The 27,303-nt window shown below is 46.3% G+C and overlaps 1 protein-coding gene across 1 annotated transcript in view; it reads left to right on the forward strand.

Annotated features, from left to right (window-relative positions):
- The first annotated feature begins 6,223 nt into the window (after window positions 1-6,223).
- The window catches only part of Abhd3 (abhydrolase domain containing 3, phospholipase), a 43,031-nt gene continuing 21,951 nt past the window's right edge, over window positions 6,224-27,303 (forward strand). The window contains exons 1-4 of the mRNA XM_021642218.2: window positions 6,224-6,445; window positions 6,801-6,964; window positions 8,166-8,348; window positions 26,125-26,170. Of these exons, the coding sequence (XP_021497893.1) occupies window positions 6,284-6,445; window positions 6,801-6,964; window positions 8,166-8,348; window positions 26,125-26,170 (555 nt within the window). The 5' untranslated portion in view covers window positions 6,224-6,283. The remainder of the gene's footprint in view (window positions 6,446-6,800; window positions 6,965-8,165; window positions 8,349-26,124; window positions 26,171-27,303) is intronic.

Genomic DNA, 27,303 nt, shown 5'->3' on the forward strand with positions numbered 1-27,303 from the left:
AGGGAGAGGGAGCATTGAGAAAAGACAAGAGGCAGAGATTGGGAGGTTCTCAGTGAATACTGAGACAAGTTTTATTTTCCCAGCCCCCTAATTGTACCCAGCAGCCCTTCCGTAAGTTCCTTGTAGGCATAGAATTAATCACAATAAGTGAAGCCTAAGCCGAGGTGAAAAGTGCATAAGTGTATACACAGAACTAACCAATTTTTTTTATAATTTATTTTTTTTTTAATTTTATGTGCATTTAGTGTGAAGGGGTCAGATCCCTTGAAACTGCAGTTACAGACAGTTGTGAGCTGCCATGTGGGTGCTGGGAATTTAACCCAAGGTCCTTTGGAAGAGCAGACAATGCTCTTAACCACTGAGCCCCCATGATTTAACTTTTAAGCCTTGCAATTCATCTCCTAAAACTTCAAACTTTCATATAAAGCATCTATTCTTTGTTCTAATCAGCCTTGACTACAGAGGGAAATCTGTCCCAAAAACAAAAGAAAACAAGAAGTTCCGCTCTAGGGAAGCATTCCTACCTGACATGCAGCCTACAGTGTGTCTGCCTTTCTGCCTGTTTTGCAGTTCTGGGCACTGAAACCTGCTTGTCATGTATGTGCTTTGGCACTGACCTAAACCCCAGCCCCCTAAAGATTCATTATAAAGGCCACTTGGTAAAGAGTGACAGAAATGCAGTTGCCTCTAAACAAAGAGACTCCTTGACAAGAACAAAGCTATGGAGACAAGCCAAGGAAGCCTATTGGAAGATGTTGAGCAAGAGTGAATCTCTCAGAACCTATTCAGCAGTGTGGGCTGCAGACTGTCCAGCCACATAGTACCTGCTCATCTCTTCCCCATTCTGAGCGAGGAATTCGTTCACCTCACAAAACAGCATTTATGAACCTGCCATCAGAAAGGACTTTAAAATAAATTCCCAGGTCAACAACTCAAAGCCCCAATCTCCTCTTCCGCTCCAAGCTGTCCATACAGCACAGGAAGAAGAGGAAGCACCTAGAATATTGATGTAGCCCATCACTTGCCAAACCCAGAGAGATGCACAGATGCCTAGCCTTGGACACCTGATACCTCCATGCATGTATATACACGACATTCAATTTTGGGGCAAGAGGAAAAGTGCGGATAGCATTGTTACCGTGATGGAGACCGCACCTGCATTCAAGCCTGTGTCGTCAGCGTCAACGTTGTTATTTCTCCAGGGTTGAGGGCACAGCTCACCGATGAAGCATGTGCGTGCTGGGAGCATGCCCCACAGTCAGTCCTCAGCACCCAAAGCAAAGCAAAGCGAAAACTCTTCAAATCCCCTCCCCAAGACGTGAAACTTAATGGCTTTCCTAAGAAAGCCAGGAATAATGTTCATAGACTCTTAGCAAAGTAACACAGAACAAGAGCCCCAGCAGATCTGTCCCAATCCTTCTTTTTACAATATACTCTGTACAAAGTGCTCACAGCATTCCACCCCCACACTCTCGCCTTCACAGATCCAACTGCAGTTTCCAGACAGCAAACAGAGACATGCCACCAAAGTTTGTAAGATTAACAGCAGGGTACCTTCTGTGGTGCTTTCAACCTTGAAACAATGTTAACGTTCTGTTTGCCCGTCGGTGTTGTTTACATGTTATACAAAAAACGGGACAAAATTTGAAAGGTACAAAGGGGTTTTAATGACAAGTCGGTCATGTTTTTCATATGTAGCCACCTGTTTCACTCTCTGGAATAACCCATTCTTTTTTGTTTTATATATATACCCCACACCATGCATAGGCATACACCCACTTATATGGTAGATTTTAGATTTTCTGTATTTTAATAGAGTGGATGTCAATTAAATATGGTATATTGCACAAAATATGTGATGTGTTCCTATTTAAAACTTGTCTTCCATTAAATCTTAGAATGTTTTGACCTTGAGCCAGAATTCAGGAGGCAGAGGAAAGAGCATTGTTACGGAGATCTGGGTCAGCCAAGTCTACATAGTAAGTTTCAGGCCATCCACAGCTACTTTACCAGAAACTGCCAAAATAAATAAACAAAAGGGTGTCAGCCTTCTTGCTAGTAATCTGCATTTGTGTGATTTATGCCTTTAAAATGAGTTTTAAATTGGTGGCACATGCCTGTAATCTCAGCACTCTGGAAGGCAGAGGCCGGTGGATCTCCATGAGTTTGAGGCCAGCCTGGTGTACAAAGTGAGTCCAGGACAGCCAAGGCTACACAGAGAAACCCTGTCTTGAAAAAACAAAGAACAAAAGAAAAAAGAAAAAAGAAAAAAAAAAACCAATTACTTTTGACAAAGGTTCACCGTGGCGTTTAAGCAAAGAAAGGCATAAAGAGGGATGTAGAAAATGGGTCAGTGGTTTAGAGCGCTTCCTGCTCATGCAGAGGACTGGAACTCCCTTGCCAGTATCCAGAGATGAGGTAGCTCCACAACTGCTCACAGGTCCAGCTCTAGAGGCACGAAGGGCCGAGACATGAACATGCTTACACACAATTTAAAAATAAATCTAAAAATAAAGGTATAATGGAAAAACACTCTCCTACTGGGCTCCTTGTTTTTGAATACTGATTGAATACTGGTGTACTACTTTTGAAACTCGTGTCTAAATTTCGTCCCTAGTAACAATGCTGAGAGGTAGTGGGATTTGAAGAGGTGATGGGGTAGCCAAGAGGGTTCCCTCCCCTTCTGGAAGGACTAAGTTAATTCTCACAGCAGTAAGTGCTTGGCTAAGAGCAGATGTGGTAAAGCCACATCTGGCTGTGTCTTCTGTATGGCCTGCTGCTGAGGTTTACCACTTTCCTTTGAAAGCCACTCTCACTCTGGCTACTCTGTAGCAGCGACCACCCAAAAGCTGCACCACCACAACTTTGCTCACCTCTTTTCAGAGATTCTCCTCCAGTTGCCTTTCGACTCCAGATTGTAGCTGAAAATGAGAGCTGGGCATCTGACTCGTGATGAGGCACTTTCCCACCTTATGTGAGGCTGTGGGCTCCACCCCAGCACCACACACAAGAGCAACAACAAAAGCCTCCACAGGAAAGCTGGGATGGAACCCAGACGGCACTTTTTTTGCTCCACTTACACATTAAGAAGCGGTGACTACGGGGAATCCCTACAAACAAGGCGCAGAGATGACAGCACCTGTTTCCGGAGGTAGCAATGCCAACATCCTGAGCAGAGCTGGAGCCCAGGGTGGTAGGTGCAAATGCCCCAGTGTGGGGGAAAGCTTAGAAATGGTGCCAGCGCTGCCATCCTGGCACCAGCTCTGCAACATTTGGGGTTCGGGTGGGGGTCCAGAATCTCATGAGATGTAGCCCATGCTCATCTCCAACTGATTTTAATGTAGTGTAGGATGACCTTGAACTTCTGATCTGCTTCTACCTCCCAGGTGCTGAGATTACAGTAACCACCGTGTCCAATGTGTGCATGCAATGCTGGGGAATCAACGCCAGCTCCTTGTGTATGCTGGCTGAGCACCACCTACTGAGAACCCCCCCTCCCGCCACTGCCTGCTCCTCCGTATTTTTTTTTTCCAGAGCTGAGGACCGAACCCAGGGCCTTGCGCTTGCTAGGCAAGCTCTCTACCACTGAGCTAAATCCCCAACCCCTCTCCTCCGTATTTTAAAGCATTGCTTCTAACTCCCAAACCTAGTTCTTTGGCATATAGAAAGATTTTATCCACTGTCAAATGCTATTATACAATACATTTCTAGGTACACTAAACCCAAATTGGTTTTTCCTCTTATTCTAAGGACCCTGTTTGGTACAACTAATAAACCCTCCATCCAGCAGATTTCCTGCCATTTAAGTGCCTCTGTTACCTCTAATCTTGAAGTTTTTGGTCTCTTGGTCATCAAAGAAGTTTGTTGAAAATGGATAAAACCCAGAACCTCATAATTGCTTTGGGAGTTCAGGCTTTTGTGTTAAGGAAGACTTTAACTAACAGAAAAGAGGCTTGGACAGCCAGGTACTGTGGGGGAGAAGCAGGCTAGGCATGTAGGTCCGTGGTAGAGCACGTTCCTAGCTTGCATGAGACCCTGGGTTCAGTCCCCAGCACCACACACATAAACAGAACGACATATATTGCCTGTCACAGTGGCACAGGCCTGTAGTCCCAGCTCTCGATGGAGTTCAGAATGGAGAATCACCACAAGTTCCAGACCAGCCTGAACCACAGAGTTCCCCAGTTGCGATGACACACACTTGTATGTGCAGCGAGCACCTGGGAAGCTGAGGCAGGGTAACTGTGGGCGCTAGGTCACCCAGGCTACACAGGGCAGTCTTGGCTCCGAGGGTGGACCTTATCTCAAAAAAGGGAAGAAGGAAGGAAGGAAGGAAGGAAGGAAGGAAGGAAGAAGGAAAGAAAGAAGGAAGGAAGGAAGGAAGGAAGGAAGGAAGGAAGAAAGAAAGAAAGAAAGAAAGAAAGAAAGAAAGAAAGAAAACGAAGGGCTGAGAATGTGGCGTGGTGGTGGGGCGCTTGCTAGCATGCACAAAACTCTAGGTTTGATCCCCAGAACCCCAGAAAACTGGACACGGCCAGCAGTGCCACCCTGTAATCTCAGTCCTCGGGAGACGGAGACAGGAGAATCAGAAGTTCCAGGTCGTTTTCGGCCATGGCGATTTGGAGGCCAGCCTAAAATACACAACACTGTCTACAGCAGTGTCCTCAATCTCCTGCTGCTGCAACCCTTTAATACAGTTCCTCATGTTGTAATGACTCCCAACATTAAAATTATTTTCATTGCCACCTCATAACTTTGTAACTTTGCTACTGTCATGAATCATATGTAAATATCTGATATGCAGGAAATCTGATACTCGACCCCTTTGAAAGAATCGTTCAAACCCCAAAGGCGCAAAAGACCCACAGGCTGAAAACTGCTAATCTAGAGAAACAAAAACAAAACAAAACAGTGAGAAACCCAGAAAGCCTTGTTCTGTTAAAGTAAGCTGAATTATTCTGGGTACCAACCCCAACAGGCTTCAGTGACCAAATCAAAGCCAAATAAATTGCCCACATCCAACCCATCTCATTTCCCTGTCAAGAGATCATTAACTTACCATCCTACCTGGTTGACAACAGTTTATTATATCAAAATTGTTACGTTCCCAACACAAAGAAGTAATGAATGCCTGCAAGAACCGACATGCAAGTTGCCCTGGTACGATCCGTCTAGATTAGACACGCGCTGCCATCTCCCAGTGTAGCCCACAAATACAACTACCAAGTGCTGATATGAAAATTAGCAGTACAGCCAGGGATATGGCTCAGTTGCTAAGAGTGCTTGCCTAGCACAAAACCCTGGCTTCTAGCCCCCGAACTGTATAAACTTGGGTTGGTGGAAATCCCAATTTGGTTGAAAATCTCAGCACAAGGAAGGAGAAGGCGGGGAGATGAGTTCTTAGCTACATAGTGAGTTCAAGACCAGACTGAGCTACACACGACTCTGACTTTAAAAAGAAAAATAAATAAATAAATAAAAAGGCAATAATTCAAACAATTTAAAACTCTGTAACATTTTCATAGTCTCAGCAGCCCTTACCCCCGCTGTTTCCCTGTTTAACATTGCCACTTTTGTTACAGAGGTCTTTATCCTCAGACTTTTGTCTCCTTACCACAAACAAGCCTAAGAGAGCCCACTTCATAATTGCTCTCCTGTGCGCATCCTGGGTAATCAGCCCGAATTACCATACACCTGTGAGTTCAGGTTAATCACCCTCACGATTGAGCACTCGAAAAGGTGCCTGACCTTTTCAAGACCCAGTTCTCATTTAATATCCTTAAGCTATTTAGAAGGTTCACCGGGAGGAAGAAAGTCGAGCGTGGGCGTCTGCAGTGGATGGGTGGTTTTTCTTTGAACCGTCTCCCCAGGACGCAAGCTCCGGTTGGATGGAGAATTCTCTCTCTGCGTAGTGCAAGCTCTCCTTCCGCTTTTACTTCGGAATCCGAAGCAAGGGGCCGCTTCTCTGCAAACGGCAGAGTCTACTGGTCCAAGGTCACGGCAGGTGGCGGCTGGGCCCGTCTTCTGCAGGGCTCCTGACTCCGGAGGGACACCGGGGACTGGGGGGGATCCGGTCCACGGCCGCGGGGCGGTGCAGCGCGCGTCTGGAAGGTTCGCCAGTGGGGCGGGGCGGGGCGGGGCGGGGCGGGGCGTGCCGCGCCCCCCGGGCCGCCGTTGGCTGGGAGCGAGGCCGCGCTCCGCCCCGCGGGCGCCTCTCCCCCGCGTCGCCGGTCCCCGCGCTCCCGCCGGCCGGCCTCCGCCGCAGCTGCGCCGCGCTCGCGCCATGCAGCGCCTGGCCATGGACCTCCGGGTGCTGTCCCGGGAGCTGGCGCTCTACCTGGAGCACCAGGTCCGCGTCGGCTTCTTCGGCTCGGGCATGGGCTTGTCGCTGATCCTGGGCTTCAGCGTCGCCTATGCCTGCTATTACCTGAGCAGCATTGCCAAGGTGAGCCGGGGGCGGGGGCAGCGGAGCGGGCCCGGGGGCGTGCGGGCGACTCGAGCCGCCCGCCGAGGTCCGGGGTCCGGCTCCACCCGGCGGCCGCTGCCCCGGGCCGGCCGGCACGGCCGCTGCTCTTCGGGGAGGACACCCGGCGCTCTGCTCGCGTTTCCCCGGGGATGCGACTGAGCGCAGCTTGGGACTGTTGTGATTATGGATTCTGTGCGTCAGTCTCCCGGGAGATGGAATCGGAGGGCTCGCGCGCGGCCTTCGGGTGGGGACGCCAAGTCCGCTGGTTGCTGGTTTTACGGTCGCCGTCAACTTTGTTTTCTGGACCCCTCACGGATGCCGCTTCTCCCTGCAGAAACCCCAGTTAGTGACTGGAGGGGAGAGTTTCAGCCGCTTCCTCCAGGACCACTGTCCGGTGGTGACAGAAACCTACTACCCGACGGTGTGGTGCTGGGAGAGCCGGGGACAGACGCTGCTGAGACCCTTCATCACTGCCAAGCCCCCGGTGCAGTACAGGAAGTAAGTGAATATCCATCTTGAGACGCGTCTTGCAAATCACAGGTTTTAATTCCCACTTCCAGTTCCTAGTCAATACACCTGTGGTTAACAAACAGAATTTAAAGCGACAAGAAAATGGGAGGGCTGCCCCGTCCACCCACCCACCTCCACCTGCAGGAAATATTCAGGTGTTGCTCCCCTACCCTTTTTTCCTCTTTTCTCCTTTCATCCTAAAGTAAATGAGCAGAATGGAAGCCCTGGCTTGTTTCTGAGTTGTGAGAAGCGCTTGGGTGGGGGTGGGGGAGCGGTTTACCGTTTGTTTTCCAGTTTGCCCTTGAGGACCCAGACACCTTGATGAGATGCGCTGCTGTATTCACGTGTTGACAATCCCGGGGTAGTGGGCAGAGAACTGTCGATCGCTTCAGATTCTGTGTGTCTCCCTACAAAATCGATCACAGTGACAAGCACATGGGTTTGAGGTGTTGCAGGTGTGGATGGGGACATATCTGAGCGGGAGATTTACATGGTGTCTGTTACTAATTTCCCTGAGTCATCTGGTCTTTCCAGAGTTCCTTTTCTCCCTGCCAACTTGTACTATTGGGCTCATAGATGCTATGTGAGAAGTCGTTCAAGAAGCAAATTTTGTAAGGCCTCTCAGCGAGAGGCTGCATCGAGTTGCAGCTTAGGCCAAGTCAGCCCCAGACTGTGTGACCTCAGTCTGATAGGGGTTAAATGCTAGGCCTTGGGGAGCAATAAGGAAATAGTTAATACCAATGTATGAAGGGCTGTGTGTTGTGTGTGCGTGCTACCAGAGATAAATGCAAAGCCCAGTGCATGCCACTCCCAAGTATTTAAAGTGCTTTGAAGTTTATTCCTTTTTCAATTAAGCTTTAAAATGTTTTATTGGTTCTTTGATAATTTTGCACATGTATATCATGTATTTTGACCAAATTCACATACACACACACACAGTCCTGATTTATCCCCCTTTGGAGTTCAGTTTTTAACCTATTAGCTTTTATTGCGGCTGCTGGAAATATGACATTAATCTTCATAATGATTTTGTAATGAAAGGAAATAGCTTTCATAGAGATGTGTATATTCATGAATGTACATCGTTATTTTGAGATGACCAGATAATGTCGTATTTATAGAACGAAAACACCAAGGTGTGCAGCTCGCAGGACCACTTCCTTAATGCCTTTGGAACTGTTCCTTTCAGTGAACTCATTAAAACCGCGGATGGAGGACAGATCTCACTGGACTGGTTTGATAACAACACCAGTGCGTGTTACGTGGACGCCAGCACCAGACCCACTGTCTTGCTCCTGCCTGGCCTCACTGGAACGAGCAAGGAGTCCTACATTCTTCACATGATCCACCTCAGTGAGCAGCTGGGATACAGGTACCTGTGAAAGACTGTTTCCCCTTCTTTACTTCATTCTCACTGATAAAGTAAATATTTCAAGCTGAGTGAGCATGGTGGTGCATGCCTTTAATCCCAGCACTAGGAATGCAGAGGCAGGTAGATCTCTTTGAGTTCAAGGTTAGTGTTTATAGAAAGTTCCAGGCTATTAGGACATACACCCTACCTCAAAAAAAAAAAAAAAATTCTCCCTGCTGGTGGTGCATGCCAGCACATGTCAGCACCGGGGAGGCAGAGGCAGGTGGATCTCTATGAGGTCAAGGCCAGCCTGGGCTATAGAGCAAGTTCCAGGACAGCCAGAGCCACACAGAGAAACCCTGTCTTAAAAAACAAACAAAACAAAAGAACAAAAATGTTTTTCCCCCTTAGATGTATGTTTCCAGTTCTCTCTCTCTCTCTTTCTCTCTCTCTCTCTCTCTCTCCCTCCCTCTCTCTCTCCCTCTCTCCCTCACCACACTCCTTCATGAATAAATTAAGCAATCTCCTAAGTTATTCCTTATGTCTGATTCTTTGGTCTCCGCCTCCTAACTGACCACCTCACAGGAAATGACTCTTAGCATGCTAACTGCACAGGCTTGGGGTGAAGGGGCAGATGAAATTAGCGTTACCTCCCCCACATACAGCAGTAGACCCCACCAGAGAGGGCTATGCTAGACAGCAGCTCCAAGCTCCTGAGCATACAGAGGCCCTCATGCCACACTTTGAATTTGGGCCTTACCTGCCTGGCTTAGGTCCAAGTGTGAAAACTGTCCAGCATCAGCTTGTAGGTCATCCTTATTTTCCCACAGGCAATCAGCTCCTTTTTTTGTCCACCAGCATTTGCAGGTGCACAGGGCTGGTGGCCAGCTGATACCATAGCATTTTTGAGGGACCATTATTCAACTTGGCCACCAGGTACAATTTAATTTTTCCAAGTGACTTGGCAGCTTTACATTTCAGTTTCAGCTCTGGAGCCTTAAAGCAGGGCTGTTATGAAAGATACTGTATTTGTGTGTTCTTCTGTAGCTGATGGTGATCTTGTTCTGGCACGCTCTGTGACTTGTGTTTAGAATCAACTCTTGCTAAATTGGAAACACTTGTGTATAAAAACGGAGGTTAAATTTATGTGAATAAACTCATTTTGGTATAAAGAGGGAAATGTCATAATAGAAAGTTTCTGTTTTAACAAGTTAAATCTTATACAGGCAAAGCCTCTTATGTCTATAAGAGAACATTTCCTCAGAAGCTCAGATACCATATCCCAGACATAGGGTTTATGGAAGCTTTTGAGGAAGTAGCAAGAATCCATGCTTGTTCCACTTCTCAACAGCACCCAGTTAGGTCGAAGCTTATTCCTAATTTACATCTAAAACCTAAAAAGGTGGGGTCTACAAAGTCACCCTCCCCAACCCCAGTCTTGACACAGGGTCTCATGTAGCCCAGATGTAGCCAAAATATGAGGGAAGCACAAAGACTCAGAAAGCTAGTACTTGTCTCTGGGGCCTTGTGAGAAAGAGAAGGGTGGGCCGGTTCACTGTCAGCACCACACTTGAAGAACTAGTCAAGGATAACCTTGAACTTCTGGTCCTGCCTCAGTGCTGTGGTTACACATTTGTCACTACTCTGGGTTCACGAGCTCATGCAGACCTAACCCAGGGTTTCATCGCACTACATGAGCACCAGTCTGAATGTGAGGAGTTCCAGCCTGCTCAGATTGGCCTTTGCCAGAAAAAAGAGGAAAGAATGAGCTCTTGTTAGTAAACTCTTCAGTGACCTTGGAGCCTAGTGCCATTTACTTTTAGCTGCAAACAGTCTCTGTGATCTGACTGAGGAAATGGCCCAGTCAGTACAGTGCCTGTGCAGTAAAGGGGGAGCCTGAGTTGGGATCCTCAGAATCCACAGGAAGAGCTGAGCATAGGGACTGGAGAGTAGGTCAGCAGTTAAGAGGACCAGGTTCAGTTCCCAGCACCCACACGACAGCTCACTGCCTGCAAATCTAGTTCCAGACTCTTCTGATCTCCATGGGCAGCCGGCATGCAACATGATACACATACATGTAAGTAAACAAATGTTCATATACATAAAAGAAAAATAAGTCTAAAAAAAAAAAAAAGCTGAGCAGTGTTGCGTGCCTGTGACCCCAGCACTGGGGAGATGGAGGACGTGAGTCCCTGAGCCTCACAGTCTACCCAGACCGGGGAGCTTCGGGTTCACCCAGAGACCCCTGAACAACCAAAGGCACGTAGTGACTGAGGAAGGACCACCTGCTTCACCTCTTCCTTCCACACACAAGTACCCACATGCACACTCCCAGGGTAACAAGTACATGCAACACATAGACACATGCACACAAAGAATTAATGGTTCTACCAAAAAAAAAAAAAAAAAAAAAGCCTTGAGAAAAAAATTCCAAGCCTCTGCCCTAAGTTGGGGAGGCTTGTATGAGTTAGCTTTGCCATTTAACTCCCAGGGCTTAATGGTTTAAGACAACCACTCTTCTCTGTCCTGGGTGCCGGCAGTTCGGGCTAAGGTTGCTGGATGTGTCTTGCGGTCATGGCCAGGATCATCTGTGCGTGTTCTGTCAGCTGTCAGACAGCTACATGCTGGGGGCTGGGACCACTCAGCTCAGCTGTCACGGTGCCTCACCTACCCTTAGACTTACCCTGAGCTGGTTTTTGTTTTGTTTTGAAGAGGGTTTACTGACTGCAAAAGCAGAAGCTGTTAGAGCCTCTGAGGCCTCCCACCGTGTGACTTCTGTACCTTCCACCGGTCACACCAGGACGAATGACATAGTTATTCCAGAGTCAGGGTGCGGGGAGTGCGAGCTGCGGAATGTGTTTGTAATTCACCAATGAGAGGACATGTAGTTTCAAAACCCGCTGAAGTAAAAGGGAAATCTGGAATCTTGAAAGAAGGCTGTGTGGAGTCCTGGGGAAGCAATAAGGAGCTACGTTCCTGTGCGTGTGATCGGTGATCTGTCCTGTAACAAGGCTTGAGGAAGGCTTTGTGGTGTGCTGGGACAGGGACGGGCTTTAGAGTGCAACCTGCCTCTTACAGAGAGATCCAGGCAGTTGACTGAATCGCACCGTCCTGCTCCCTCTCTTACTGCAGAGGATTTAGTCGGGGAGTTACACCATGCTCGTCGGCGTGTCTCTAGAGAATGTCTTCTCCTGTCAGCCTCCGCCTCTGTCCACAGTAGCGCACTTCACGAGTTGGAAGCACAGGCCGCACCTCCTCTCCTTTCAGGGGCGTGTGCGCATCCGTGTGCCGCCTCACAGGGAGTTCCGTAGACAGAGATAAATGTCCATGTGATGCCAGGGAACCCGGCTCCTCTCATTATCTTGTGTAAACTACAGTGCTTTGGGAGGGGCCCGAGTTCTGCCAAGTCAGCCGGGGACTGCCAACACTGTCTGGTAAGATACTGAGACATTAGAGAGACTCTAACCCCAGCCTGTGGATAGATGGAACCGAGGGGTTTATGGTCGATGTAAACACATTTTCCTCATACTCAAAATCAATGACTGATGGGAAGGAAACTAGGCCAAAGTTTATATAAGATAATTTTGGGCAAAGGTATTTCTAACTAGGTCAAAGGTAAATGGACTTGGAGGAAGAATATTTAACCTGCTTACTGTGACCGTTTTCACAGCATGATGATTCTAGAATGTCCTCCTGGAGGAGACAGTTTTTGAGACAGATAAATTCTTTACAGTTTTGTCAGTCTAGCCAAACAGGGTGGCACAGGCCTATAATTGCAGCACTCAAGGAGGCAGAGACAGACCTCCATGAGTTCAAGGCCAGCCTGGTCTACAAAGTCAGTCCAGGACAGTGAAGGCTACACACATAAACCCTGTCTTGGGAAAAACACACACACACACACACACACACACAACAAAAACACCACCACCGCCAAAAGCCAATTTCATCAGTCTGTTGAAACATCCTAAGGGCATGTGAAATAAGACAGGCTGAGGCCATAAGAAAAACACCCTATGGAAACCAGAGGACTAGGAAAAAGGTAGTTCCCTCTAATAGCAAAAGGTCTTCTTTCCCTTGATACAGGGTCTCACTTTGTAGCCTAGGCTAGCCTTGAACTCAGTATGTTGTCCAGGCTGGTATGGCACTCCTGGTATGGTTCTCCTGCCTCAGTTTCCCAAGAGCTACACATGGTCGGCCTTTTTACTCCCAGGTGCGAGGCACTATCACCCTGCTGGATTTTTTTTTTTTTTTTTTTTGAAGACTGATTGATTTCTCTCTCACGAGCGTAGGTGCTTTACCTGCGTGCGTGTCTGAGGGCTCTAGATCTCCGGCAGCGGGAGTTACAGACAGCTGTGAGCCGCTTGCCCTGTGGCCTCTGAAGGGCAGTTGGTGTTCCTAACTGCTGGCCCACCTCTTGAGCGCCTATGCTGGCTTTAAAAAAATCTCAACTCGGGGGCTGGAAAAACGGCTCAGATGATTAAATTAGTTGTGATGCAGGCATGAGGACCTGCGTGTTGAAACCCTCAGGACCCATGTTTAAAAACAAAGCAACAAACAAAAGCCAGCTACCACTGCCCAGGTGTCCACAGCCCTGTCACTCCTCCCTGGAGCTCACGGGCCAGAGCCTGGCACCTGTAGCAGAAGAACATGACAGAAACCCTGCTTCAAACAGAGTATGATTTGAAGCCTGACACCAGGGGATGTCTTTCAGCCTCTACAGCCACACTGTAACACATACACACATGTACACACATACACACAAACACACAGAATCTCTCTTTGTGATACACCTATAGTGAGACTGAGGCAGGGGGATTACTTGAGCCGAGGAGTTTGAGGCCCAGCCTGAGCAACATAGTGAAACACTCATCAAGAATATGAAATTAAAAAAAAAAAACAAAAAACAAAAACCTTCATGTAATATAATAGGTAGTACCAATATATGTACCAAATAATATTATATACCAAATAATAATATATATACCAAAATAATATTCTGTTTTCTCACATCCTTTTTTTATCCTGTGAATTGATTTCCTGGACTAAAACGAAAACAAGGGGGAAACAGTTGATTCTGACTCTATCTGGATCAGCTTTTACCTTGGCCTTTTTATTTTATTCATTCATCATTATGCTCCACCTCCAGCTAATATTAAAGAGTAACCTGTCCATAATTATGTAATAACAAGCTCATTGAAATCTAGGCCAGTCATTAAGTGTTTTGGTGCTGTGCCATATCAGAGCTTCCATTCCCCAGGAACCTCTAGGCTAGTTGAAAAGGCAGCGTACACAGGAACTGGGAGGTACGCGTTCTGCAGGGCCAGAATTGGCTGCAGGAGACAGGAAACACAAACTAACAATGGCCCCAACAAGATCCAAGTTAGGCTGAGTGCTAGAGCCCTGGCTTGGCATGCATGAGGCCCTGGATGTCTTCCCCAGGACCAAGGGCGGTAAAAATAAGGCACAGACGTCTTTCCTTTCCGTGAAAGTTGAGGAGGTGGACACAGGTTGCCTGGTGCACATCAGCGCAGTGTGTACAAATGCGGAGGCCAGAGGGCAGCCCCGGGGGGTATTCCTCGTGCGCCATTTTGAGGTTTTCAGTTTTATGAGGCATGGTCTGTCACTGGCGAGCCTGGCTGACCAGCGGTTCCTAAGAAGCTGCCTGTCTCTACCCCTTTAATGCTGGAATTGCAGCTGTGCACCACCTGGCCCACGTCCTGCTTTTTAAAAATGTGTTTGTGTGTGTGTGTGTTGCCTACCTATATCTGTGTGCCACATGCATACCTGGTGCCTGTGGAGGCCGGAAAGAGTCAGGTCCCCGGGGATTAGAGTTAGAGACAGTTCTGAGCTGCAACGTGGGTGTTGGGAATTGAACCCAGACCCTTTGGAAGAGCACCTGGTACTCTTAACCATCTCTCCAACCCACCAGCAGTTTTTATAGACTAGTTTGGGGGATCAGACTCAGGTCCTTATGGTATAGACTGAGCCATGTCCCCAGTCGAGGTTTCGTTGTTTGAGTTCTCTTTTGTTTTTGTTGTTGCTTTCTTTTCTTTGTGAGGAGCCATTGAGCACTTTCACTGTGTATGTGATGTACATATGTGTAGATACAAATGTGCTTACCCATGTGTGCACATGTGAAAGCTGACAGTGGGGGCAGTGTCTCTGACTGGACCTGAAGCTTCTGGATCCTACCTGCGTGTCTCTTCATTGCCCACTCACGCCCCTCCCCTTTCACCACACACATACTCTGGGGTTACAGGTGTTCTCTGCTGAGCCAGGCCTTTATACCAGTGCTGGGATCTGAACTCAGGTCCTCACATTTGCACAGTACGAACCTGAGTCACTGAGTCTCCCCAGCCCACCACTTCCTCTCTAGCTATTATATTTGAATCCCAGTACCCAAGGGGGAATAAAAAGGGAGTGGGAAATATACTGTCACCCTTTAAGGGCACACACCTAAGGGCCGAGGGCCCAGCTTAGTGCTAGAATACTTGCCCAGCATGTGTGAGACCATGGGTTTGATCCTGGGAACGTCCCCAGAATGGATTGTTATCCTCCAGTAAGATGTCCTGGGGAGAGCGGCACAGAGGCTGAGCGTACACTTGATAAGTCCGACAGACCACAGACAGGGAGGGGGAGGCTGACTTAGAAGAAAGGGAGGGGGGAGATTTTTTTTTTATTTTGTTGAGACATTTTCAACATTAAAACTTGTGTTTTGAAACATGTCTCACTATTTTTTCCTACTTAGAGAAAACACTTTTTTTTTCCCTGTGGTCTGATGGAACAATGCCCTTTTTATTTGCGGCAGAACCTTCTTATTGGCAGGAAAGAGAGAGAGATTCATTTGGGAGATGGTTTAAGGTTAAAATTTAACTGCTTTCAAGAGTGTCTGTACTTTTCTGCTTGTGGTTTTATGTAGGGGTGAGGTGACCATGATGTCACAGATTTCAGTGATACGTAGCATATGCAGCTTCATTAGCAGGACCTGAAGACTCCCTCAGGAAAGGAAGGATGAGGAAAACCGAACTGAGGACAATTGAGCTGTTGAAACAAGAGTGAGTTCTGACTACCTCCCCCATTTTAGATCAGAAATTATTTTAAGTTAGCATCACAGACTTTTTATCTTGGTAACTCACTTTTTATAAAAATAAAAATTTCTAAGAAATGAGGTAATTATAACTCATTCTTCTTGAGACTAGAAAACACGGATGAAAAGTTTCGATTATGCAATGATAGTCTAGAAAAATAATTACGTTGGATTCTGACAAGTGATCCCATTGTCAGATAGTCCACTGTCAAGTGGATCTCTGAGGTCAGAGATCAAGATGTACCTTGGGGCTGGAGAGATGACTCAGAGGTTAAGAACACTCACTGCTCTTCCAAAGGTCCTGAGTTCAATTCCCAGCAACCACATGGTGGCTCATAACCATCTATAGTAAAATCTGGTGTGCAGGCAGAATGTTGTATAAATAATAAATAAATCTAAAAAAAAAAATGTACCTTAGCGGCCAAGTACTTACCTACCTAACATGCCCAAGGCTTTGCTTTCATGCCCAACACACATATAGACGCAGAATTAGCAAAAAAGAATCTCTAACCCGTCAGGGTCATAGCTGTTTTTGAGTTGACATGCCCATGAGATATGCTTCGTGTTCAGAACTCCCATCCTCCTCGGAAATGTTGCTTGAATGTTAACAGCATAGATAACAAGGACAGAACAGTGAAGTGGACAAGGGATCTTTGTGACAGGTCTTTGGAGTTCAGATCCCAGTGTTACTACGTGTACTTCCTGGACCGTTTTATTCTGATCTCCCTGCTCTCCATTTTCTCCTTTGCAGGAATGCCTTCCACCTCCTAGATTTACACAGCCCCCATGTAGTCTGTATGAAGATCATTAACTGGTTCCTCACCAAGAACAGGAGTTTAGGAAGTGTTGTTCTCGGAATCTACAGGAGTGAAAGAGGGCTATTATCTGGCTTTAAGGAAGAGCCTTGCATTCTGGAAGGGCCAGACAGAAGCAAGGTGCATTGGGTAGCTTAGTGGGTGATCCAAAAGGCAGGACGCCTTGCTGAGAGAGACAGTGATACCATCTTTGTCAGTCTACAAGCCATGTCTCTTGCCATGTCTTGTGACACTGTTGTTACCTATGAGCATTCAGATAGTTTGGCTCCATATTTAGCTGACAGAATATATGTGAAAAAGAAATCAGAGATCTGAACTGGAATGCAAGTAAGATAAAAGATGGGAGCATTAGAAAGCTGCTAAGTAAATTTCAAGTGAGAGGCGATAGGAGGGAAAGGGGGATTCAACAGCACAGTGAGAGAGATGACTCTTGACAGAGCAGTCTCCATGCCAGCCGTATTTGAGGTTTTCTCTTTACTCACCTTCAGGAAGGGCCTGGTGCTTTGATCTGCTCAGCCACTCATCTTAAAAATATTAGGTCTAAAAATTAAACCGTATTCATAAAATAGTAACTGGCTGTTCTGGTTTTTAAATCCACAGGGTCACTAAGGCGTAACTCTCATCAAAGATAACCAGAATTGTTCCTTTGGCTTGGGGCAATTAAATGTAGCCTTTGAGGGAGGGGACAGAGAAGTGGTGAGCTGAATAAGGGGTTCCAAAATACAGTTAGAGCACAGTAAGTCCCTAAAGCATGGGGTGGGTTCATGTAGTTCACAGCAATGTCTTATGAGGAACCAGATGAGAACCATGGAAAGGTTCCAACACGGAAGATATGATGAAATTCACAAACTAGAAACACGTAATTACGCAGAATTGATGCTTACACTTTGGATACATGTATTCAGTTATCATGAAGTATCATCTGCTGATTTGTACAATCATGTCAATTAGAAATAAAAATTTCAAACTAGCTTTTCTGATTGCTTGCCAGTAATAAGTCCCCTATTCATAATATTATTTCTTGTGCACCTAACTCCAAGACTTGTTTTGTTTTAACCAGGGCCTCATTATGTAGCCCATGCTGTCTTCACATTCAACATACATAGCCCAGGATGGCCTTGAATTCACCAAGATACACTAATAATAGGTAGTAGCTTAAGCTAAATTATACAGCTAGTGTGTAACGAGATTAAAATTGAACTTCATAGCTTTGCTACAGATAATTGTATGATTTCTGTTAGGCTGTTTGGAATGTTATTAGAACCTTGGCCTCCCGATGCCCCTTGCTTTCACTTTTCCTGTTCTGGCGTTAGAGGCATACACTACCACACAAAACTCCTTCGATAACTTTTTATGCCCTTAGATGTTTGGGTGCTGAGCTCATAACAAGTAACTCTTCAAAATGCCATAAATATGTGTGCCAATACCTGGAGAGATGGCTCAGGAGTGAGTTCAGAGTGCTTGCTGGCCTGTCAGAGGGCCCCAGTTCCATTCTGAGCAAGCACACGAGGCAGCTCACTTTGTAGGATGTTATGGCGGACCGCAGGTCTTTAAGTAGAAATGAGTCAAGAGTTGCCCTGGTCTCAGGCATAAGGAGCAGCTCACTCACTCTGCCTGGATTTTCATTCCACCTATATTCAGGGAACTCTTTCCCTCGGCCTTTGTTTTGGCTCCTTGAACCTCTTTTGCTCCTTTTTTGTTTGTTTGTTTGCTTGTTTGTGTTTGAAAGCCTTGTCTTCACTCTCCATCTCCTTGGCCTGCTTCTTGAACCATCTCAGGGGTTTTTCCTTTCGTCAAAGTCTGGCAGAATACCTGTTGGCCCTTGTCTGAGCCCACGTCAGAAACATGATAGGTCACTTTTACTTTCATGTCACAGAGTATATAACGAACTGATATTATTATGGCTGCTCAGAGCTTCTTTTGTTTGCTGTTTGCATGGTACATTCTTTTTTATTGTTTAACTTCCAGGGTGTCTCTATTTTTAAACTTAATAGCAAATGTAGTAGGCTGTCTTGAAAGATTATAATTCAGTTTCTGTTTTTCAAATTTCTATTATTTCCCCCTTTATCTTTGAAGATATAAGTTTACATATTTTTTATACGAAATTTGGAAAGTTTTGGGGTCTTAGTTCTTTGATTTCTCTTTCTTCATTCTTCCTGTCTTTTCTTTTTGGAATCTTGGTTACATAGATAGCAGGTGTTTTGATATTTGGGTATTTTGCTTGCTTGTTTGTATGTAGACAAGATCTCACTGTGTAGTTCTGGATGGCCAGGAAATTGCTGTGTTGACCAAGATGACTTGGTCTTGAACTCCCAAAGATACGTTAGCAGCCTCTGTCTCCTGCGCGCTAGGGCATGTACCAACGTGCCTCTTTATATGTCGTTAAGCAAACAGCTGGCGTTCCATTTCTTACGATGCTAGGGAAATGAACCCCACCTTGTGCACGCTAACTGCCATCACTTAGCTGTGGCCTCAGCCTCCTGGAATTTCCACTTTTTAAATATTTATCTTCCTCATACTTATACATATAGGTGCTTTGCCTGCATGTATGTCTGTATACCGTGTGTGTTGCCTGGTGTCTGAGGAGGCCAGACGGTGGCTCAGATATCCTAGAACTATAGTTACAGACAGATGTGAGCCGTCATGTGGATGGTAGGAGCCGAACCCAGGTCCTCTAGAAGAGCCACTAGTGCTTTTAACCGCTGAGCCATCTCTTCAGCCTCAGGAATCCCCATTTTGATGGGTGCTGTTTCTCTGCTGGGGTTTGGTTCTTTAATTCTTCATACGTACACCCCTCAAGTGTTCTCAATCTGCTTTGTCTCTCCCATCTGGACACCTGGGGCAATTGTCTTATTTCTTGAGTGTGGGTTATATTTTCCCATTTCTTCATGGTTCACTAATTTTGAGCTGTGTTATGGATAATCCATTTAAAAAATTTTGAATTCCTGGGCTGGAGAGATGACTCAGCCATTAAAGACTAGGCTCACAACTAAAAATTCTGGATTCTGAGCCAAGCAACGGTGATGCACACCTTTAACCCCAGCACTCAGGCAGAGGCAGAGGCAGGCGGATCTCCGTGTTTCAGGCCAGCTTAGTTTACAAAGTAAGTTCCAGGACAGCCAGGGCTACACAAAGAAGCCATGTCTCCGAAAACCAAAACCAGAAAAATAAAATTCTGGATTCTTTTATGTTTTCCTTAATAATGCTGATTTTTCTTTATTTTATTTTATTAGGCAGATAGTTTGGCAAAACTCAAACTTCAAACTCTGTCTTGACTGTGATATGCAACCATTAAAATCTCTTGTCTAGTTTATAGCCTTAAAGATGCTGCTTAGGGCTGGAGGGATAGCTCACTGGTTAAGAGCACTGGCTGCTCATCCAGGGGTCCTGAGTTCAACTCCCAGCAACCACATGGTGGCTCACAACCGTCTATATTGGAATCTGATGCCCTCTTCTGGCATGCAGAAGTACCTGCAGATAGAGCACTCAGACATAAATAAATATTTTTTTAAAAGATGCTGCTTGGAATCTGCTGGACAGGGGTGGGGAACAAGGAAGTGGTGGAGCGTTTGGGACCTAGTTTTCATCTAGAATTTAGAGTTCTTCCTGTGTTTTCCCTATTTCCCACTGCAGTAGTTGCCCCAGACATTATGTCCTTCAAGCTTCGTAAGACCAGGTATTTTTACTGGGTTTTTGTCTGTCATGAGAGATACCAACTACGACCTTCTTCAGCGCCACTAACCAGGAGTCCTCTCTGTGCTGTTTTCTTTGTCAACCTGGTTTTTAGTTTCTGCCTACTTGCTGCTGTTCTCTACCTACTTCTCACACCGTGAAAGTTCACAGTTGCTAGTCTGTGAAAGGGTTGTCCTGGAAAGCTCTGCCCTGGCATTTCTGGAACAAGAGACTCCTTGTCGCCTCCTCTAACCTTGCATTAGAACTCTGTACTGAGAGGTGGAGGGTTGGCTCAGCAGTTGAGAATACTTGCTCCTGGATGCTGACAGTGGCTCGCCACTCCAGCTCCAAGGAATCTGATGCCCTCTTCTGGCCTCCTTAGATGCCTGCATACATGTAGAGACACACACATGAATTTTCATCATCCTTTAGGTAGCTGTTTTAGATAATAGTCAGATGCTAGGAGGAGACACAGATGACCAAGGCATCTTATAAAAGAGCATTTAATTGGGGCCTACTTACAGTTTCAGAGGGTTGGTTCCTAATCATCACAGTGGACAGCACGGCAGCAGGCAGGCAGATATGGTGTTGGGAGCAGTAGCCGAGAGCTCATGTCTGATCCACGAGGAGGAGGCAGAGAGAGCTAGACTGGGCCCAGCAAGGAATTTTGAAACTTCAGAGCCTACCTCCAGTGACACACCCTCTCTAACAAGGCCACACCTCTTAATCCTTCCCAAACAGTTCCAGCGACTACAAACCAAGCATTCAAACATACACGGTTACGGCGGCCATTCTCATTCAAACCACCATAGTCGCTGTGCTTCGGCTAATATAATGTCTCACTTCCCCAACCCTTAGGACGCTTTATATACTCTTACCTTGTATCTTTGTTACAACTGTGGTGTCAACACAAGGTTTATCTGCCTCTTCCAGGAAATCTTCCTTAATCAACTCCGCCCATACTTTCTGTGTCTTTCACTGGACGTTGAACCCTCTTGTGCTGTGTTGTCGGCTGGAAATATGGCTCATAGCTCTTCAGTCTAACAGAAAGCATTCCTTCAAGGACTGTGTATTGCTGTTTTCTCTCTCTCTTATCTCTTACAGGCTCTGGTATGGTTTTCAGTTCAGTAGATTCTGTTTAATGAGGTCTTTGAATGAATGGGTCATTCTTTTTTTGTTTGTTTTTCAAGACCGGGTTTGTCTGTGTAGCCTTGGCTATCCTGGACTCACTTTGTTGGCCACAAGACCAGGTTGGCCTTGAGCTCACAGTGATTCACCTGCCTCTGCCTCCCTGAGTGCCAGGGTTACAGGCATGTGCCACTGCACCTGGCTTGAATGGGTCATTCTAATATTAGTGGCCCTGAGAAGTGTGTAAAACATGCTCTGTCGAGGTGGTGGACAGTTTTCTCCTGTTATCTGAAATGGTGGAGTATCAGGGCAGCTTATTTCCTAAAGGTTCCTCCCACTCTACCCTCACTGATTGGTGCTTCTACTGATAGGTTTATCACTATATTTTACTTATTTCTTTTGTGGGGAAAGAAACAAATGTTCCATCAAGTGTGCGTGGAGATGAGAGGGCAGTCTGTGTGAATCAGTTTTCTCCTTCCACCACAGGGTCCAAGGGATCAAATGTAGGATCTCAGGCTTGGCAGCAAGCACCTTCACCCACTGAGGCTTCTCTCTACCTGTGGAGCTTCTACATTCATGTTCAAGGACGTGAGGAATGTTAGAACAGAGATGGGGAGAGCTAGAAAGTATTTAAGACTATCTGATGGAAATCCCCTTATCTTACAGACTTTAGTTTTCTGTTCTCATTGCCTTTCCTGGGCACCTGATTGGCAGTCCGCTCCTCTCTGTGTCTGTGTGTGTGGCAGGAAACCCCATGTGTGCCTTGAGCAGATCCTGACTCTGGTCCATCTCACAGTAATAGTTTTCTATAAGCAAGGGGCGGTTTTACACCCAGGAACATGTGGCCACATCTAGAGTGTTTTGTTTTGTTTTGTATTTTTTCAGGTCTTCCCTGCTCCTAGGAGCATTATTAATCGTCAGGCCTGGGGCATTTTTACTGGCTTCCAGTTAGTAGAAAGCAGAGATGACCCTGAGCATTCTGTAGCGCACAAGACATCCCTACAATAAAGAGTCATTTAATCCAAAACACCTACAGTGTTGCAGATTGAAAAGCCCCGTGTTACACATATCTCCCTGCCCTTCACTTAGCCTTCATTAGAGAAAACTCATCTGCTTCCCTGGTACACTACTATAATGAGATACCAGAGGCTGGATATTTATAGAGAAAAGAGGTTTACTTTGACTCACATTTCCAGAGGTCCAAGATCAAAGTACTGCATATAGTAATGACCTTCCTTCTGGCTGAGTCCCAAAATGGCTCAGGGGATTACTTGTTGAGAGAGATGGAGTACTCACATGTGTGACCTGTCTTTCACTTTTCTTCGGTAATAGGAATATTCGTGGATGACCCTGTCTAACCCCAGTCACCTCCCAAGGGCCTCACCTGTGGAGATCGTAGATTACGTTTCCAATCTCTTAATGCCTCACACCGTAACTTCCCACATACTAACCCTTTAGGGGCACATGTAAGCCATGTGAAGCTGTGGTTAACATACACTCTTGCTGTAGAACGTTCTTAATACCAGATTTCTTTTTCAGATTCTGTTTTTTTAAATTATGTGTCTGTATATATGTTTGCAGGTCCCCAGGGAGGCCAGAGAGCATCTCCCCCGTGGGGACTGTGATCTGTCTGACTTGGGTGCTGGGAACTGAACTCCAGTCCTCTACCCAGGCACACGAGCTCCCTAAACCCCGAGGCTTCTGTGTTAGCTATGTTTGTTTTCATTGCAGTAATAAAACACCTTGACCAAGGCCACTTCCGAGAAGGCATTTAACTGAGCGCAGAGTTTCAGAGGGTTTGAGTCAGTGGGGGCAGAGGAAAGGGATGGTGGTAGGAAGGGCCGAGAGCTCACATCTGAAACCACAAGCAGGAGGCAGAGAACACACTGGGAACGACGGGAGTCGTCCGACACCCCAGTCTCACCCACAGTGACACACCTGTTCTGACGAGGTCACAACTCCTACTGTTGAACAGCCTCACTCTTGTGTGCGCACGCCATTTAAAGTCACTTGGGTGAGTGGAAAGAGATGTTTGGAGAGAGTCACTACCCGGGCTTGTCACCGGCTCTCGGGGGAGAGGGACAGTCTGGCTGACCAGCTTCTTCGTTCCCCCTTACCCTTCTGCCCACATCCCCTCTAACCTGCTGTGTAGCAGGGCAGCTGGGGCGCCCCCAGGCCCAGCCTGCAGTCTGAAGGACGGTCCCAGGTGGATAAATGGCTTTTGCACACATTTGCAAGTCATCTTTTCCTTTTCCCTCCCTAGCGTTGTGGCCTTCTCACGGTGGCAGTCGTGTGACATCTTGCTCCAGAAGCCGTTTGAATCTGTCCTTAATGTTTGCTCTCTCAAGTAGCTCTTGCCTGAACAGGAGCGTCAGGCTCAAGGTCACTCGTGTGGCTTCGGTGCTTACGCAATCGAGTCTTCGTGGCCAACTTACACTTTATTTATATCTAGTCTGTTTTGCCATTCTTTTTAGGGGAAAGAAAAGATAAGAGAAAGCCAGGTATAGTGGAATGTGCCTGTCAGCCCGGCTAGCTGGGCTGGGGCAGGAGGCAACTTGAAGCTGAGTTTAGGACCAGCCTGGGCACCATAGAAGACCCCTTCTCTTAAAAGGACAACAGTCAATGGAGAAAACCTCACTGTGCAGCCCTAGATAGCTTGGAACTTACTTTGTAAACCAGGCTGGCCTCGAACTCACAGAGATCCACCTGCCTCTGTCCCCCAAGTACTGGGATTAAAGGCATGCACCACTGTACCCAACTAAAATGTCTTACTTCTTTTTTTCCCTCAAATTAGATTTCTGTGTTAGTGGGGGGGTACATGTGTGCGATGCCTGAGGTAAATATGAGGTGTCTTCCTCAGTTTGTTCTTTGAGACAAGAGTTTCCCACTCACTTAAGACTCATGGGTTCAGCTAGGCTGGCTGGCCGCAGGCCCTGAGGCCCCCGTCCTGCCTCCTCGGTGCCAGGGTTCCGGCGTGCTTCACTGCACCTGGCTGTTTCGCTTACGTAGGTTTCACTGGACTATGCCGTCTCCTCAGCCTGATTTCTGAGATCATGAACCACTTATCTATTTCCTTTTAACTAGACCTAAAAGTTGCAAATGCAGACATTTCAGATGCAGAAAGGAATGGCAGAGTAAATAAGTAAATAACCAGTCTAAACCACCGTCTCTGACAGAGGTGGTGTGCCTTGAACCCCAGCCCCCTGAGAGGACAGTCGGGATTAGGGGTGTCTTAGGGCTGTCAAGTCACCCTGCTCTGGACGTGCACGACACCCTGCAGGAAGAGACTTTGAGTCCTAAATGGGCTTGATTGCATAGGTAAACAAAGACAAAATTCATTTTAATGACATGAAAAAGTACACATGCACACACACTCACTCACTAAAATCCACGAGAACCAATACAGGGAGGGGTCAGGAGTTTGCCCAAAAATTGTAATATAGATTATATTACATATACGTATATATAATTGTCAACTGAAAGTTAAATGTTTTAACACAAAGTAGTAGCATATTGGTGCTCTATTCCAAAATGTCCAGCATCTGTAGCACTACTAATGGTGAGATTCTGGTCTGGGAACCGGTAGAAGTGGGTAACGGTGCCTGCCACAAGCCTGGCGACACAATTTCTGTCCCCAGGACCCACATCACATGGCAGAAGGAAAGGACAGACTTGTCCTCTAAACTTGCTATGGTAAATGTACCCATACACACACATAGAGAAGAATGTTGAAAATGTTTAAGGCCTAGAGAGAGCTCAGTTGTTACAAGTCCTTGTTGCTCTTGAAGAGGATCAGTGTTCTGTCCCCAGCACCCATGCTGCAGTTCACAGCCGCCTGGGACACCTGCCTCCAGGGCATCTGATTCCCTTCTCTTGCCTCCAAAGACAATCGCCCTCATGTGCACATTCCCTCATAGATACATACTCAAACACATAATTAAAGATGCACATGTGTTGAAGACAAGATCTCACTATGTAGCCCTGGCTGTCCTGGAACTCACTCTGTAGACCAGACTGGCCTTGAACACACAGAGATGCACCTGCATCTGCCTCCCAAGTGCTAGGATTTAAGGCATGCACCACCATGCTTGGCTTAAGTCAATATTAATTTTTGAAAAAAAAAATTCTGGTTATCAGGTTTGCTGAACCTTAAGGAGTAAGAGTTGGTCTTTAGTGTATGGATAGACTCTTACCAGTGCTATGAATAGTGACTGATACCATTGTATTATTATATACAACTTTTGTGACATTTGAAGCAAAAACATGTGTGACTTAAAACTGCTTTAGAAGTGCTTATCAGAAAAATGGGTTATGTAGAAAATGTTGTAAAGTATTCTGTTTAGCAGGAACAAGTATCATGAGACCAATGTGTACCTCACTGAACCCAGACGCAGAATTCTGTAACTCTTTAGAACTGGTAGGACAGCTCAGTGGTGAGCTCAGTGCTAGCAAACATGACACCCTGGGTTTAGTCTGTACTACAATAAGGGTTTCCGGTCCTTTAGAGAGAGTTGTTAAACATTTCTGGATCATGCTACTGCTTGGTGTTAAAATCTGACCTTATCACAGACATTTGCAGTATTTCTTAATTGTGTGTGTGCACACACATGTGCTGGGTGGGGGCAGTCTAGAGGACAAGTTCTGCTTTGAAATCTTGTGGGTCATGGGATGGAACTGGTTCCGCCCGGCAGCAAGTGCCTTTACCAGCCAAGCTCTCCCCAAGTCTCTGGAACAGACTTTTCTCAGTCTGCTCCTTTGGTAGATGTTTGAGGCTGGTTCTCCATCTGGCCCTAGCTGGTTTCAAACCTGCTTCTGCTCTGCAGGTAAAAATGTCCTGCACTGCTGATCCTCCTGCCTCTGCCTCTCCTTGTGCTAGCATTTAGCACGCACTGCTATAACCAGTTTTTGCAGTGCTGGAAATAGAACCCAGGGCTTCATGCATGCTGGACTAGCACCCAACCAACTGAGCTACGCCCCTGGGCCAACTTTTTTACTATTTTAATGCTGTAGGATAGTGTCAGTGAGATGATCTCGGTAGTATCTTGTTAGGAAGAATTGTGTAGAGAAATAAACAAAGTGCTTTCCTCGTTTTTAGGTGTGTGGTTTTTAATAACAGAGGAGTGGCAGGAGAGAATCTCTTGGTAAGTAAATTTAAATGACACATCTCAATTTTTTAAAAATTGAAAAAGAATAATTTCCTGGTTTATAATGAAAAGTATTTAATTGAAACTACCTTTGCTATACTCGTTAGATTTTAACATCAGTAAAAATGTCCATCTTCTTTTATTTTTTTGGTTTTTCAAGACAGGGCTTCTCTGTAGCCCTGGGTGTCCTGGAACTTGCTCTGTGGACCAGGCTGGCCCCGAACTCCCAGCGAGCCTCCTGGCTCTGCCTCCCTAGTGCTGGGATCACAGGGTGTGCTACCACTTTCCTAGTCAGTTTTCACTAGGACAGAAGTACTTCCACGTCACTGCTGCATTTGACGATTAAGTCTGTAAGCTGAACCAGGTGTGGTGGTGTACTGCATCTTTCTTCACAGCTCCTTGGGAGGCTAAAGTAAAAGGATCACTGGGCTCAGGAGTCCAAGGCCAACTTAAGGCTAAGGTGGAGACCTCAACCTCAGAACAATAATAAAAAATAAAACAAACCCTGTGAACCATGTTGTAAAACATTACATGTTCTGTAAGTTCATCTTGACTGTCAGCCTGATCTGATAGGAAAGCGCCTATGAAACTGGTGAGAACACACTTTTAACTATCTGTGAGGGCAGTTCTAGAGAAAATTTAGAATGGTACTATTTACATTGTATCATTGTGGACAACTCTTCCGTGATTTAGAGACACACAGGGCCAAGCGTCTGTCTATGCCAGAACCATTATGGGAGCCCAGACACTAAACGCACTTCACAAAAAGAGCTTTTGGATTTCAAAAGCATATGTTACAGTGTTTATGCTCTTCCTCAAGTGTCTCATGATGAAAAGTGTGCCATGAGAGTTCAGATTTCCCCGTTGATTCCAGCCCTGCGGGGATCCTGCAGACAGACATTCTAAAGGAAATGTCTGCAGTTGCCACTGTGGTCCTCACCCAACTGCATTGTCTTAGGCAGTTCGTACTGGCTACCTATGTGCTCCCAGGACCCGGAGATGAGGAAAATAATGGTGTTGAGGCTCTGAAGGGAACAGCAGACCACAGGCAGAGTCTCTTGGGTCCCACAGTGTGAGAGACAAGGATCTGTTTATTGAAAACAAGCTGTCACGTATAAGGCAATAAAGTA

This window comes from Meriones unguiculatus, chromosome 2 (genome assembly GCF_030254825.1).
Source record: "Meriones unguiculatus strain TT.TT164.6M chromosome 2, Bangor_MerUng_6.1, whole genome shotgun sequence".
Taxonomy (NCBI): domain Eukaryota; kingdom Metazoa; phylum Chordata; class Mammalia; order Rodentia; family Muridae; genus Meriones; species Meriones unguiculatus.